At 38.0% G+C, this 14,590-nt stretch overlaps 3 protein-coding genes across 4 annotated transcripts; 1 reads left to right on the plus strand and 2 right to left on the minus strand.

The window, feature by feature from the left end:
- The first annotated feature begins 808 nt into the window (after positions 1 to 808).
- On the plus strand, positions 809 to 5,696 carry LOC120012983 (protein WVD2-like 1). 2 transcript variants are annotated; one of them, XM_038864572.1, is made up of 7 exons: positions 809 to 1,001; positions 2,314 to 2,761; positions 3,301 to 3,389; positions 3,574 to 3,667; positions 3,817 to 3,888; positions 4,048 to 4,158; positions 5,084 to 5,696. In XM_038864572.1, the coding sequence occupies exons 2-7, from the start codon at positions 2,318 to 2,320 to the stop codon at positions 5,387 to 5,389; spliced, it is 1,116 nt and encodes a 371-aa protein (XP_038720500.1). In that variant the 5' UTR covers positions 809 to 1,001; positions 2,314 to 2,317; the 3' UTR covers positions 5,390 to 5,696. The 2 variants fall into 2 exon arrangements, with proteins under 2 accessions (XP_038720500.1, XP_038720501.1); XM_038864573.1 differs by lacking the exon at positions 809 to 1,001 and adding an exon at positions 1,039 to 1,057.
- On the minus strand, positions 5,479 to 6,631 carry LOC120012984 (copper transporter 4). Its single transcript, XM_038864574.1, has one exon. The coding sequence runs from the start codon at positions 6,271 to 6,273 to the stop codon at positions 5,851 to 5,853; it is 423 nt and encodes a 140-aa protein (XP_038720502.1). The 5' UTR covers positions 6,274 to 6,631; the 3' UTR covers positions 5,479 to 5,850.
- A 308-nt stretch (positions 6,632 to 6,939) lies between these two features.
- LOC120012290 (linamarin synthase 2-like) lies at positions 6,940 to 8,743 on the minus strand. Its single transcript, XM_038863638.1, has 2 exons — positions 8,199 to 8,743; positions 6,940 to 8,025 (listed from the first exon to the last, which is right to left on the minus strand). Exons 1-2 carry the CDS (start codon positions 8,695 to 8,697, stop codon positions 7,076 to 7,078), a joined length of 1,449 nt encoding a protein of 482 aa, XP_038719566.1. The 5' UTR covers positions 8,698 to 8,743; the 3' UTR covers positions 6,940 to 7,075.
- Between the last annotated feature and the right edge of the window lie 5,847 nt (positions 8,744 to 14,590).

Below are 14,590 nucleotides of genomic sequence, written 5' to 3' on the forward strand. Positions count from 1 at the left end.
CCTAATTCTTTATTTGGTTTCTCTCATAAGTAGGGGTATTTACGGTCAGTTTCGATCCATTTTTTGACACAAATTTAACTTCTCGTTTGATCAGTTATTGACAGTTTAGTTGATGTTTTGGTCATTACTCACTAATCAAAGGGTGTCAGTCTGATTGGTTATACCATTGTCTTTGTGCACATGAGTGCATGAGGTTGGATGTTCGAGCTACACTAGACGCAACAATTATGGAGGTTTACCCGCACAGACTTTGGTTTGGTTTTAAGCGTTTATCTTCGTGGTGCGGGCTCTGGAAGTCAGACCTGGGTTTAGAACCGACCTAGTGGGACAATTTTTTGACAATCCTACTGATGAGGTTTAATAAGTTTTAATTAATTACTTTTTGAAGAACATCAACGGTTAGGATTAAAACTTTCGAGTCATTAGTGGGATTACCCACTGATGACTCGACACCTCTCAATCATATCATAGACGAAGAGTTTGACAAACATTGAAGAATGAAGATAAGGAAACACCATGAAACGACTTAGGGGGTCAGTTTTTTTGACAATCCTACTCATGCGGTTCAATAAGTTTTAATTAATTATTTTTTGAAGAACACCAACGGTTAGAATTAAAACTTTCGAGTCATTAGTGGGATTACCCACTGATGACCCGCGGACAACTCTCAATCATATCATAGACGAAGAGTTTGACAAACATTCAAGAATGAAGATAAGGAAACGTCGTTAAATGACGTGGTTGAGAACAATATCCGTCCAATTGATTAAAGCCAAGAAAAGTTCAAAAACAGACGCCTGAAAAAACTGCCATCTTTATATAAATCAACGCAACAACCAACAACGTCGTTCAACGTTAAAATTAGTGTTCAATTCTCGTTGCAGGCAAAGAAAAGCCATAGAAAACTAGAGATAGAGAGAGAGAGGATCAGAGGGAGGGGTTCTTGAGAGAGAAAGACAAGGAGGGGTGGTCTCAAGATCTTGCCAGATCGGACCAGAATCGTAAGAAATCTGTCACATTCTTGCTGTTTTTGGTGCATTCATGTGTCTGTTTTAATGTAAGAGAAAGCAATGCAGCTCGATCTACTACTCTCTCTGTCTGATCTCTTGATGTTCTGTTGTTGAGGTCTCTCTTAGTTTCCTGCTCATTTTTCTGTTGACTCTTTGTGTTTGTGGATATTGTTCATCTCCTCTATATAAGAGGAGGGATTTTGGCAAACTATCTAGTTTTGATCTTTCCCCCTTGGGTTTCTGCCTTTCTGGGGTCTTAAATGTTCCTTTTTGTGCTATTGTTGTTGCCATTTGTTGCCTCATTTTATTTTTCGTTTGCTTTGTGAATGGATGCTTGAACACTGGTGGGTTTTACTTTTGCATACATTTGTAGAGTTTGATGGTTTTTTCCCTGATTTTTTGCTGTGTTTGAGCTTTTTCATGTTCATTTGAACCTTTGCCTATTGTTTCATAGACTTTTGATTCCTTGATTTCCAATCTATAATAGATACGAAAAGATGATGATTGTGTTCACTTCTATTTGTCTCCTGGGTCCGATTCCGATTCCTATTTCTTTTCTTTATTTTTGTTTGTTAATTTTTTTTCCTTTTCTCTGAATTGGTATGACTAGAATTTGAAGAAGCAGCTCTGTTCACAAGTTACTGTCAGTCCTGAAATTACTATGTCTTGATATACTATTATTATAGTTTCTTTCCAAATTAGAGGTTTCCCACTCTCTTTCGAAATAATGTGGAAATCTCCAATGAATCCGCAATACGTCCTCTTAATAGGTGACTCTGATTCAGCGGTGCACTTTTTGAAGGTTCAAAAGGATAATTCTTTAGCCCTTAGACACTAAGATCATATTTTTCGTTCGTTTCATGGTTGTTCCAAAACTTTAATCTTCTGCTGTCTGGAAATAGTGAAATTTATTGGTTAATGACCATAGTACATTAGTAATGCTAGAATGACAAGATGAAAAGACGTGGACTTTCATGTGTTGGTATCTTGATCTGTGTTAGTGTAGGATCTGCATAGCAGCAAAGGCAATATGGACCTTCTATGTTCTTTATAGGCAAACCAGTTCTTCTATCTTCATTTGAATCATTTCCCAGCTACTTTGTTTCCATGATATGGTCAACTGCAGTATTATCCTCTAATTTTGTAGAACTTGTGACCATGGACTAATGTAAGTCTTCTCCTTTTACATAAGATATCTTATACCTCTGTCTCCATGCATTTATCTCTGTTCATTTTGTTTTTCTTGTGTTAAACAAGCCTCCTCTCGAATGTGTTTTACTTCATTGTTTACCATTCACTGCAGTTTGATGGGACGGGAGCTTACTGATTTGCATATGGACAAGCCAAATATGGTTGTAGTGTCATCGAATGGTGTGTCACATGGAAAGGCTCATGTTTCTCCAAACATGTCTGAAGAAAACATTGATGAAAAGGAATATGATGTCAAGGAGTGCACTGCCGTGAACTCGGTTGAGATTTGTGATGAGAAGCAAGATGTGCTAGGTGTCAAAAGCACTAATTGTGACGCTGAACTTTCTAGGGTAAAAAATGAGAAGCTTGGAGTTCAGAAGTCAAGTGATAATAAAATTTCAAAAACTCCTGTGCCAAAATCTGGTGGTTCCGGAAATGGAAGTCCAAATCACACTGTTCCACAGCCGTTTTATCTAGCAACCGAAAAGCGTGCTGCTGGTGGGAACTGTTTGGCAAATGCCAACAGTGCACACTCTCCCAATGCTACGAAGAATTCACAGGTGGGGACAATTTTCAATTATAACACAAAAGTCACTTTCCTGCTCTTGATGCTTTGTTCAAGAATTGAATTTTGAATTCTTATGGCCACAGTGAGAAAACTTGACTTAACCTCAAGCCAAATTATTTAGGTTGGCTTAAGTTTTAGGATCCTCCAATTATGTTGCATAGTTGACTTTTTCCACTTCTACATGCAGTAGAGAATCATCATTCATGGAAGAAGAAACACAAAATGTTCCTGTGGAGATTTGTATTGCCAATTTCTTGTTTTGAGTTTTTATTTCCTAAACTTGGTCTCTGACCCATATTATAGGCATATTTGAAACAATAAGAATGGGTCCCTATTCTTGGAAAGATATTTGAGCTAATAACTGAGGGGCAACCAGAGGTTTTGTTGATGAAAGAATCAGACATAACTTGGAGGGGGACAATGCGAAGTTTCAGGGTAGTATTGTCATGTTGTTTCGGGATTGATGAATAGATTCATCCGGGGTCAATAGTTTGAGGGATAGTGATACTCACATTTTGCTATTTCTTTCAGCCAAACTCACCTTCGACAGCAAGGAAGCCTTTGCATCCAGATAATAAAAAGCATACTGATGAAGAAGATGCTTGGTCTGTTGCATCCTCGTATCCTTTGCTTAATCTCAAGCACATTTTATTTCAGCGTGACTTTAACTTCCATAACAAGATGAATTTAAAACACAGGTGAGAAAATTAAGAAGATGGGGAATTTTGTTTCTAACTGCATATTTTTTTGGGGGTATTGTTTGCTTCTTATTTTTAGTTCTGGATTTTCCTTAGCCATGTATAGTACTGCTACATCTGTACGGACCGTTAAATCCAGAGTAACTATTGGATCAGCTCCCACATTCAAAAGTGCAGCGCGTGCAGAGAGACGGATGGAGGTAATGTCCTTCTAAAAAGATTGACTTTAAAATATGTTCTGCATGAATTCTCTTACTCTACCATATGTACTTCGTAAATTCTATCCCACTCTGCAATATGTAGTGTATCTTTTAATTTAGTGATCTTGTTTCGAATTTCCCCCATATAGTTTTACTCGAAGTTAGAGGAAAAACACCAAGCTCTGGAGGTGGAGAAAAGCCAGTGTGAAGCAAGGCAAAAGGTATTTTGCTTCCCTTGTGCTTTTATGCACTGCGCATGTCAATGTCTGCATGCAGGATTATATGCTTTGTGCCACTCATGAATAAGTGCGTTTGTTGTAATAATTAAACCTTTTATTTCTTACAAAAAAGAAAAGTAAAGCTTTTATTTTTGGCAACAGGAAGAGCAAGATGCAGCCATCAAGCAGCTTCGAAAGGGCATGGTAGTTAAAGCAAATCCAGTACCCAGTTTCTACTATGAGGCGCCTCCTCCAAAGGCTGAACTTAAGAAGGTATTTTTTCCGGATTTTCTTGAGATATATGTGAGTTGCTGAAAAACCTTTCAGTTTACATACGATGACAAAATCCAAGATAAAGAACATAAAACATAAGTATATTAGACATATTATGACTAGGACTTAACTACACCAGACTACCAGAGAACTGGCAGAGAAAAGAAGTATTCCTTCTGAATTTATCCTAATTAGATTTATTTGAGTGTAATGCTTTTGGGGCGGGTTTGTTTGTTTGTTTGTTTTTTTTTTGGTGAAAGTTGGTGCAAGGGATGATGAGATATGCCATAGCTTTAGGCAAGACACTCCAATGGGCTGTTTGGGATGAATGAAGTTGATGATATTAGCAGTCAGTTCTTATGGATACTATCAAAATAATTGGATTTGTTTCTCATTAAAAACTCTCTTTTTTTCCAAAATTCAAACCCAATAGTTCAACTTATAAAGATTCTCAGCGCATTATGGACTATTAATTGACTTGGGTTCTAGTTTTTGGGGATTAAAAGAATTGTGGCCAGTTGATCTTTACTAATTGTATTGTCTTTTTGTAAAATTGCATCTGTTGTGAATTGATACAAACAAGCAGCAAATAAGAAATCGAACACAAAGATTTACATGATTCGACAACATGCCTACATCCACGGTAGCCGTAGTGACCAGCTAATTCTTTCTTATTCACACATAGGGTTAACCCCATACTAAGGGGAAAAATGAAAAAGAAAATAAAAATTCTTGTCGATCTCCAAGAGTGAAAGGCAAGGCAGAAATTGTGCGTTCAGCTTCCTTTCAGAACTGCATGTATACAGCTTTCTTTGTCATTTCAGTGCTCGAGTGTGATAGTGTAAACAAAATGCATGTATTCTAGCTTTAGCAAGTATTGGGTATTATATTGTATCTCTCACTTTGAAGTTAAATATGATGCCAGTTACCTCTGACTCGTCCCAAGTCACCGAAACTTAGCCTTAGCCGGAGAAAGAGTTGTGGCGATGCAGTCCACACATCTGATGAAAAGGGGAAATGTTCCACACAGGTGCACCGTCACAGTCTTGGTAGTCGTAAAGTAGAATCCATCGCCGGTAACATTATCAAAAGCAAAGGTCAGATCAATGGACAGAATGGTAATGGCAATTACAAGGTTAAAGACCAATCAAAGCTGGGCAACGGGACAAGAAAGGCCACTTCTGTCAAGATCACTGAGCAGAGGACTGCAGACATAATTGTTGAGTCATGAACACCTGGTTTTACAAACTTAAAAAAAGGGGGGGAAGAAGGAGGTCTTCAATATCTTGAGTTGCCTTATGGATTTTCTGAAAGAAAATAGCCTGCTTAGCCACTTTGATGACTTTGTTTCTTTGGTATGTTTTTTTAATGTGAATTGTATATCTTTTGTATGTTATATATTGGTACATCTTGCGGACAATTCTTGTGCACAAGACTCTTGCAATAGTGCGTCGTGGACAAGCATCATGTACGTAGAACTTAGTAGACATAAGAACTTAGTAGACATAATATTGATACAAAGAGTCATGATTCTCTAATATCATACAATGTCTTGTAATATTGTGAGGAAAAGGCGCATTTATAATTAGTCTTATTCAAGAATCTGGCCCTTAAAAAGCCCATTATTGTACAAGCGGGAGCCATTAGGATGTGGGCTGGGCTCAATCAAAGCATCTCTTAGTAGCAAAGATATCAGGCCTTGTTTGATCCTGACCCACCCGACTTTCCAAAAACCCGACCACCGAAAAGCACGCGGCCCACCGCGTGCCCCAAAACTGCGGCGATAAACACGCCGCCGTTGAAGGACGCCACGGCTAGAATCACAAGGTAAGCCAGACCGGCACGGACCCCACACATCCCTCCCTCGAACAACACCTTGGCCACGCGGTTCACGCCGGGCTTGACGACATCGCTGTGAGAGAAACCCTCGACGAGGACAGCGAGACTGAAGACAAATATCAATGCCACTGCGTACATTGCCTTGTTCGAACCAGGCCAGCCGGAGAAGAGAACCTGGGTTGTGTGGCCCCAGTAGAAGCTCGAGTGGGTTAACACCTTGTGGTGGACGTGCAAGCCCGTGGCGTTCCACGCCGTCACTGTTCTCGGTTCTGCCATTTCAATTAAGGCTCACCGCTTCAGTTTGAGGTTCTGGCGAAGAGAATTAACCTCTTTTATGGTCATCTCTGCATTTGAAATTCCTTACTTGTGGTTGTGAATCTGTCACAGTAGTGCTGCCCTTCAATTCTTGTAGTGAAAGGGTAATTAATTATGTCAAGCTTTTAGTTCTTGCTTTCTTCTTTTCGGCAATCTTGCAGTGGTGGCAGTGTCATCAGATTTTATTCTTTCCTTTGCATACAGTCTTATGTTTTTTTTTAATCGAAAAGAACGCTATACATGCTTGTCCTTTTAATATCCGTTATAGTGAGAAGGCAATTTGTTGTTTCCTCCACAGACGATGTCCCTATTACTAGTTTCCAAGCAATTATTCGCCATGAAAAGTGATGTCTTACTGAAACTAGCGAATTTTGAGAAGTTGCCACTTATTTTGTTAGAACATAAAAATATCCCACATTGTTTGAAGAGTATCAAGTGACACGATTTATAAGATAAGTTCAATATCTCAAAACTTGAGATGTATTTTGAAGGATAAAACACCATATTGTGAACAAACATGTTCTTGAGCCAAACACGGACTAGAGTCCCTAGAGTAGAAGTCATTGCAATGATTTCTACTATGAACGTATGAACTAACATTGTCAGTACCACAAAATATTTTCAAAATATACAAACATAAGTTGTATCATTATTCATTCAAGATAATTAAGCAAATTCACCAAATATTCAACAGATACAATGAGAAGTACTAAACTATTGTAAAAGAACATCGAACTAAATTCCTTCCCTCAATTTTGTTTTCTTAGTCTCTCACTCTCATCTTGAGAGCCTCTTCAATGAATCTGTTAAAATTACTACAAGATGAACCACCAACATTGATAGCATCCTCTGCTTTCTTCTTCCAATCCAAAGCCTTCTGTCTCTTCCCCTTTCCATCATCCCCTTCCATCATTTCCTTCACAATATTTTCAATCTCATTCCTCTTAACATCATGGTTAATCTCCATGCCAAATCCCCAGGCAGTGCAAGCATATCGACAGTTCGTCACTTGATCAGCAAAGAAAGGCCAGCAAACTACAGGGACACCACCACATATAGTTTCCATCATTGAATTCCATCCACAGTGTGTTAGAAAAACACCTATTGATGGGTGTGCAAGAACCTGTTCTTGTGGACACCAGCTTATGATTTGTCCTCTGTCCTTAATCTCCTCGAAGAATTCTGATGGCAGGATTGCAGAATCATCGGTACCCATCACCACATCTGGCCTAACAATCCATAGAAATGATTGCTTGCTATCTGCAAGTCCCCAAGCGAATTCTTTCAAGTGTTGGTCAGACATCATGGTTACGCTGCCATAATTCACATAGACTACTGATCCGGGTTCTTTGTCGTCGAGCCATTTCAGACAGTTGAAGTCCTCCTTCCATAAACTAGACCTGAATGAGTCCGAGAATTGGGTTAGGTTAACCGCCGTCTTTTCGAGCAAGGTAAGTGGACCTATTGTGTAGATGTTGGGGAATTTTGCAGAAATGGCTTCTAACACTTCATGTTCGAGCTCGTCAAATGTGTTGAAGAGAATTGCAGGAGAATTCAAGCAGGCTTGTGCTTCTGAACCCACGAAATCGAACACGGGCTCTTCGATGTCGGTGGTTCTGATAAAGCTTGGAATGTCTCTAAGCCGAATGTTCTTCATACCAGGTATCCAATCAATATGCTCATCGAGACTGCCATCAGTTTCGAAGTTTTCATCTGTGATTGGCAACATAAAAGATTAATTCTTCATCTATCACAAACTTTGGTATAAGAGTACGTATTTATGGATCATGTGTGTCCATAAGAACATTTAGGATAACAGTGACAAAAAAATTTGGATCCGATCATTAAAAAAAAAAAAACGAGAAAGTTCATGAATCATGATGTACCTTGGAATGGGATGATCCCTCTTTTTACGAGTTCACTATAATGCAAGTACCCCATGAAGCTACAAGCAGAGGCAGTCCAAAACTGGACCTCTGGCAACCCAAATTCCTCTGCAACTTTAATGGCGAAGCTCATAAATCCATCTGCTACTATGCAACTCACTGGCGGCACTTCCGCTGATGAGTTCAGCCTACTAAGTAACTCTCTAAATGGCCCCGAACAGTTGTTTCGTGCGGCGTCACATAGAGCCGGAACATCTTGGGTTGCATCACGATCCGATTCCGGCAATCCATCGGGTATGGTTTCGAACCGAAAGCCCGGTAGGCCCGCGACTGTGTCGGGCCCTCCAGACCGAATTAATCGTCTGTGGTTGAACTCTGTGTTTACAAATGTTATGTGAAAGCCTCTCGAGTATAAAAGCTTGGCTAGTTGCATCATGGGAGAGATATGGCCTTGCGCTGGAAATGGCAGACACACTACATGGGATTTTTTGGAATCCATGAAATCGAGAATTCGGGTATTCGTGTTGTGGAGATTCTTATAAATTGCTTGGTGTTTTTCACTGGTATTTATTGTTGAAATTCCAAACACAACCACATTAAAGATATTATTCATTTTGAGTTACAGGTCAGCATGAATTTGTTTTTCATGAGACATTGTATTTGATTTTGTAGGCCCATGAAAACGCGCCTTCAATATGAGAGTGATTGAGCTTTGCTTATAAATCACTCAATTAGGTTATATTAGACCGATGTGAGATTTTAGTTTTGACACTCCAAAACACTTGTAAGTTAGATTTTGCCTCAACAAATGATCAAGTAAAGGTCCGTCCAACCATACCGAGATCTTACTCTAATACCATGTTGAAATTTGAAACCCAAACACATTGAAGCTATTGTTTGCTTTGGGCTATAAACCCGCACGGTTTTATTTTTCATGTGCTATCACCATTAGTTCTTAGGCCAATGAAAATATAATTTCTATGTGAGAGTAGTTTAGGCTTTTTTGGAGGTTGGAGGTTGAATTTAAGTGTTGAAAGTTCAAATTTATAAGTGAGAAACTGAGCTGAAGTTTGAATGTTCAGCGCACAGCATTTAGAAATGTGGTGACGTGAAATACGAGGATTAGTAATTAGTGATCATTAAACAATTGAATGAAGAAAATTCAAGAGAGGCAACTCAATACCGGCACCGCTTATCGCTGACGCCCAATAGTTGCAACTTGCAACCTTTCTTTCACGCGTCATTGCAATTGGGCTTCGATTGTCCAATCGAGCTGGGCTTCAATATAGAACGGCCATTCCATTGTGGGATTAAAGTGGCGGTTCATACTTCATTCATGGTTTAGACTCTAGATAAATTTTATCTCTGCTCACACCAAAATTCAGCCATATAAATTTACACTAAAATTTTAATGAGTAACTGAAAATACCATTTACTTATAAAATATGAAATGCATAAAACTATGTTAATCTTTTCAACAAAAACTACAAAAGTTCAATAATCTTTTCAATTCTAATCCAAAACTACAAAAATTAAAAAGAGTGACTGTGGTTGAACTTTGCGTTGACAAATGTTATGTGAAAGCCTCTTGAGTGTTCAAGCTTGGCTAGTTGCATCATAGGAGAGACATGGCCTTGCGCTGGAAATGGAAGACACACTACGTCTACATGCATGGGGTTTTGTGGAGTCCATGAAATCGGGAATTTGGGAATTCATGTTGTGGAGATTCTCATAAATTGCTTGGTGTTTTTCACTGGTTTTTATTGTTGAAATTCCAAGCCCAACACACATATTGAAGATATTGTCCATTTAGGGTCACGGCCTCCACGGATTTGTTTTTCATGAGCCATCATATTTGATTTTTAGATCCATGAAAACGCGTCTTCAATGTGAGAGAAGTTTGACTTTACTTAAAAATCACTCAGATAGGTTATGCTAGACCATGTGAGATTTTAATTTTGACACTCCCAAATACTTGTGGGTTGGATTTTCCAACAAGTTGTCAGTTAGAGATCCGTCCAACTGTACTAAGACCTTCCTCTAATACAATGTTGAAAATTCAAGCCCAAAAACACTAAAGATATTGTTCGTTCTGGGCCACAAGGCCACATGGTTTTTTCATATGTCCTCATCATTGATTCTTAGGTCTAGGGGTGGATGCACATATAATCCAATTGCCCACCTTGATTTTTCAAAAACATATATATACTTAATGTTACTTTTGATTTTTTTAATAGTAGTTTTGCCCAGCCTGACTGTGTAATATTTTGGTTGGAGTACAGTATAAAGAAATATATATATATGTTCTTTTGTTTGTCATTGATGGGTTTACAAATGAGAAGGAAAAAAAGTCTTAAAAATATGTTATCCAATAAATTGATTCTATCAATTGCAATTGTTATTATAGAGAGAGAGTATTTTCTACCTAGAAGATTATCAAGAGTCGGATTCGGAATCGAATTGGCGGCCAATGGTTGAATGTTAATTTAATTGTGTATACTACAAATGATATTATTATAAATAATTTCAAAATATAAAAAATCATCGACAATATTTATAAATAAACTTTCAATTATCATTGACCGTTATTTTACAATATCTTGATTGTTAGTGTTGTTTCTTATAATTTTGAAAATATAATGAATAAATAACTCAAAAAAATCAGGGGGCAACACTCTTGCAGAGACTTTTTCTACCCTGACTTTAAATCCTACATTCACCCCTGTTTAGGCCAATGAAAATATATTTTTTTATGTGAGAGGAGTTGGATTTTCTTATAATAGACCATGGGTTGAATTTTAGTGTTGAAATTTCTTAAGTGTGGAACTGAGCTTAAGTTTGAATGTTCAGTGCACATTTACAAAAATGGTGACGTGAAATACGAGAATTAGTACTTGGAGTTGGTGATCATATGATCTCTTGACCGGTCTTTGTCTAGTTATAGAAAATTAGGACACACCTACTCACATAGACTAGCTCACGTTACCTAATACGTCTATTGGTTTGGGTTTGGCCCTGAAATCATGAGTCGCCAGTTTTGAACTTTCTACGTTCAATTATTTAACAGAAGTGATAGAGATCTCAATAAAAAACATATCAATCATTTTAATAGTGGATGTGTCACACTCTGGTTCAATCATCAAGTTTTATGAGCCCTACACTTAGATCAATCAAGGAACAAAATTCACTACTGAGATAATTGAGATATTTTTTACGAGGATCCCTAACATGTCAAACCATGATTAAGCCAGTAAGCCCATAAGTATTTGTCCAACTGATACCGGCCCATGAGGAGGCCAGTAAGCTCAAGACCCAATAGTAGCCACCTTTATTTTACAGTCACGTGTCATTGCAATTGGGCCATTCGAGCTGGGCTTCAATATAGAACGCCATTCCATTGTGGGCTTAAAGTGGTGGTTCATACTTCATTGTCCGTTTAGACTTTAGAGCAAAATAAATGGGCCAATCAGGTAATCAAGTCCATATGTATTGGGCCACCACGGAAAACACAGTTGGGCCTTAAAACTCCAAAGGATACGGGAAGGACGCGGTTTTCGTTCTACAAAGGAAAACGAATGATCCCAATTCCCAACCCCCTCTAGGTCTAGGAAGAAATTTCGTCGATAGAGACGATCAAATCAGCTTCTAAGCTAAGGGGTCAATTATATTTTTAGTCACTGAAAGATCGGCGTCCTTCATATTTGACACCGAAATTTTTTTTGTTACAAAATGGTTATCTATTGTTCCAAAATGAGACAATTAGAGGATTCGGTCAGAATGGATACAATTTTGGACAGGGTCAACGCTGACGTGACAAATAGTCAACGTTTGCAAAATTGATTTTGCTTATTTGGATGACAACTTGACACCCAACTCATCACCTGCTTACATGTCATTAAAATATATTAAAAAAAACTCTACTCTCTCCTACCCTCACCTCTCTCTCCTAATCTCCTTATATGCAACAAAGTATAATCACATAAAATAGAACATAATTTCCTATATAAGAGTAGAATCATTGAGAATAATATAACAAAACTGTGCGATATTAATTAATTGAAAATGGATTTGAATGATAAAGATGTTAGCAGGGGATTCTAGGGTTTACAACGTTTGAATTGGGGAAGAGAAAATGGAAGCACCAAAACCACCATGAGACAAGAAGTAGCGACAACAACTCTTGTGCTTCAAAAATCCTGAGCTTCTTCATTACTGTCATCTCGCCTCGCTGGTAGAACGGATCGTTACTCCCAAACGGAGCTTCGGTCAAGTCGAGAAGATAAGATCCAAAGTCTGGGTTATTGCGGATCGGGTAGGAAATCAGATGATTATGGAGTTGTTGCGGTTATCGATTTTGTTCACCACCGATCTACTCCTTTCTTGATTTGCGGTTACAGATCTCTGTCTGAAGGGAGAGTTGGAGGGAAGTTAGAGTTCTAGAGAGAGATGAGAGAGAGCAGAGGTAGAGTTGGAGAGAAGTTTGTTATTTTATTAATTTTCTTTTTGTTGCCACATAATCAGATGTTGACCCAAATATGTTGAATAGATGTCACGTTAGTGGGAAGCTGCCCATTACTGTAGCAAATATGACCGAATCCTCTAATTGTCTCATTTTGAAACAATGAGTGATCACTTTGTAACAAAAAATCTTTCGATGCTAAATGTGAACAAAGCCGATCTTTCGGTGACTAAAAGTATAATTAACCTACTAAGCTAATCACAAACCACCATAGGCTATAGGCTATGGCAATGACAAGGAAGTTAGGTAGTTCCATAATACCGTAAAAACTTTGAAGTCATGTCAATTGGTTTAGGGGTGCGTTTTTCAGTGTGTTTGAACCCATAAAATACATTGTTTGGTTTGAACACACCGTGTTCAGATAAAAAAATGTTTGACAGAGCGGTGCGTTATAGTCTGACTGCATTATAATGAATTCAAAATTGAAGCTGTAGAGAGTTATTTTCACTCCCAACCTAACACGATTCACCGCATTTTCAACTTCAAAACACGATTCTTAAGCGAAGCGGCACCCGTGTTGGTCAGAAAGATTGAAATTTGGTATTCTAAAAGCAAGATGCACCAATAGGCTATAGGCTATGGCCTAAGCAAATCCCGTGACTATTCAGATTTCAGAGCTCGCTATTTTCTTTGTTTTTAAAATTCATTGGTGGCTGCAATTATAATGGGTTGTCTCAGTTAGCATTAGCTTCTTGTATCTTCTTCAATTGAGAAGTTCTATATTGTTTTCTTTTTCAGTGCTGGAGTATGAATTGACAAGTCATGACGACACCAAGTTTGATTTCGATGAAGTGGTAAGCATTCCGTGGTTGTAGTAGGAGCACAAAGAAATGAAGTGGGATTCTGACATTACTTGAAAGTTGCTTCTCATTAACACTTGTATTAACGGAACCAACACATTCGAACAAACAAACGAAAGGACAAAAATTATTTCATGAAATCCAAAAAGGAATCTCATTCCGCACAAAAAAATATCGAACCCGCCAGACAGGCCAGTCCATTTTCAGTCGATTAGGTTTATTTAATCCCAATCGCACTGCGCTTGCTGGAATTAAACATATAATTTCATACCCAACAAGTGTTTGCTTTTATGTCAAAACAAATATATGCTGAGATTGTTATAACGCGTATAAGAAAAACAATATTTGGAGCTCTTGGGGGGTGAATTGTGTAGTATGCAAGCATCATGGGATGACTTAGTCTTGTGTTGAATTACACGTCGTTGTCAAGTTTCTCGAAGCCGCTCGTCCATGTGCGCGAAACCTCGCCCATCAAAATTTTCTTCTAATTCACTTAATCTTTAGTGCTAGCACAATTTGCCACAATAGTTAGTAGGACTAAAAATTTACCGACAACACCAAATAGTTAATCGATGGATTGCTCAATTAAATTTATGTCAAAAAATCGAAAAAAAAAAAGACCGAAACCGAACATTTTCATCCCTAATAGTCAGAAGATAATAAATAAATGTAAATATTTGGTGACTTTGACCAACGACTGCAAAGGTCCAACATGCAAAATCATATCATGGTCTCTAATTATGCCTTTTCTATCCTTTATTTCATACATAAATTCTCTTATGTAAACCATTTTTTTGAATTTACTTTTGGTAAAGTTGATTCACATTTTTGGTTTACATCATAGAATAAGAATTTATGTTATTTGATAAGCTTATATTTACTTGCCCTAATGACACTTAGAGTGTGTTTGGATTGAGGGATTTGGGGGGAAGGGAAGAGAAGGGAGGGGAGGGGGAGAGAAGGGAAGGCAGGGGAAGGGGGATTATTTTTCCCTCTCCCATGTTTGGATAGATAAAAAAAAGAAGGAAGGAAAATTTGTTTAATTTACTAATTTATCCTTATTTTTATGTTAA

Source organism: Tripterygium wilfordii, chromosome 13, assembly GCF_013401445.1.
Source record: "Tripterygium wilfordii isolate XIE 37 chromosome 13, ASM1340144v1, whole genome shotgun sequence".
In the NCBI taxonomy this organism is placed as follows: domain Eukaryota; kingdom Viridiplantae; phylum Streptophyta; class Magnoliopsida; order Celastrales; family Celastraceae; genus Tripterygium; species Tripterygium wilfordii.

What these genes read in the sequence shown, in the direction of transcription:
- LOC120012983 (XM_038864572.1), top strand. Translation starts at nt 2,318, where the DNA reads ATGGGACGGGAGCTTACTGATTTGCATATGGACAAGCCAAATATGGTT. An exon ending in ATGCTACGAAGAATTCACAG is followed by an intron (nt 2,762 to 3,300) that starts GTGGGGACAATT and finishes TATTTCTTTCAG; the next exon opens with CCAAACTCACCTTCGACAGC. An exon ending in CAAAGGCTGAACTTAAGAAG is followed by an intron (nt 4,159 to 5,083) that starts GTATTTTTTCCG and finishes ATATGATGCCAG; the next exon opens with TTACCTCTGACTCGTCCCAA.
- LOC120012984 (XM_038864574.1), bottom strand. Translation starts at nt 6,273, where the DNA reads ATGGCAGAACCGAGAACAGTGACGGCGTGGAACGCCACGGGCTTGCAC.
- LOC120012290 (XM_038863638.1), bottom strand. Translation starts at nt 8,697, where the DNA reads ATGGATTCCAAAAAATCCCATGTAGTGTGTCTGCCATTTCCAGCGCAA. An exon ending in AGGGATCATCCCATTCCAAG is followed by an intron (nt 8,026 to 8,198) that starts GTACATCATGAT and finishes TGCCAATCACAG; the next exon opens with ATGAAAACTTCGAAACTGAT.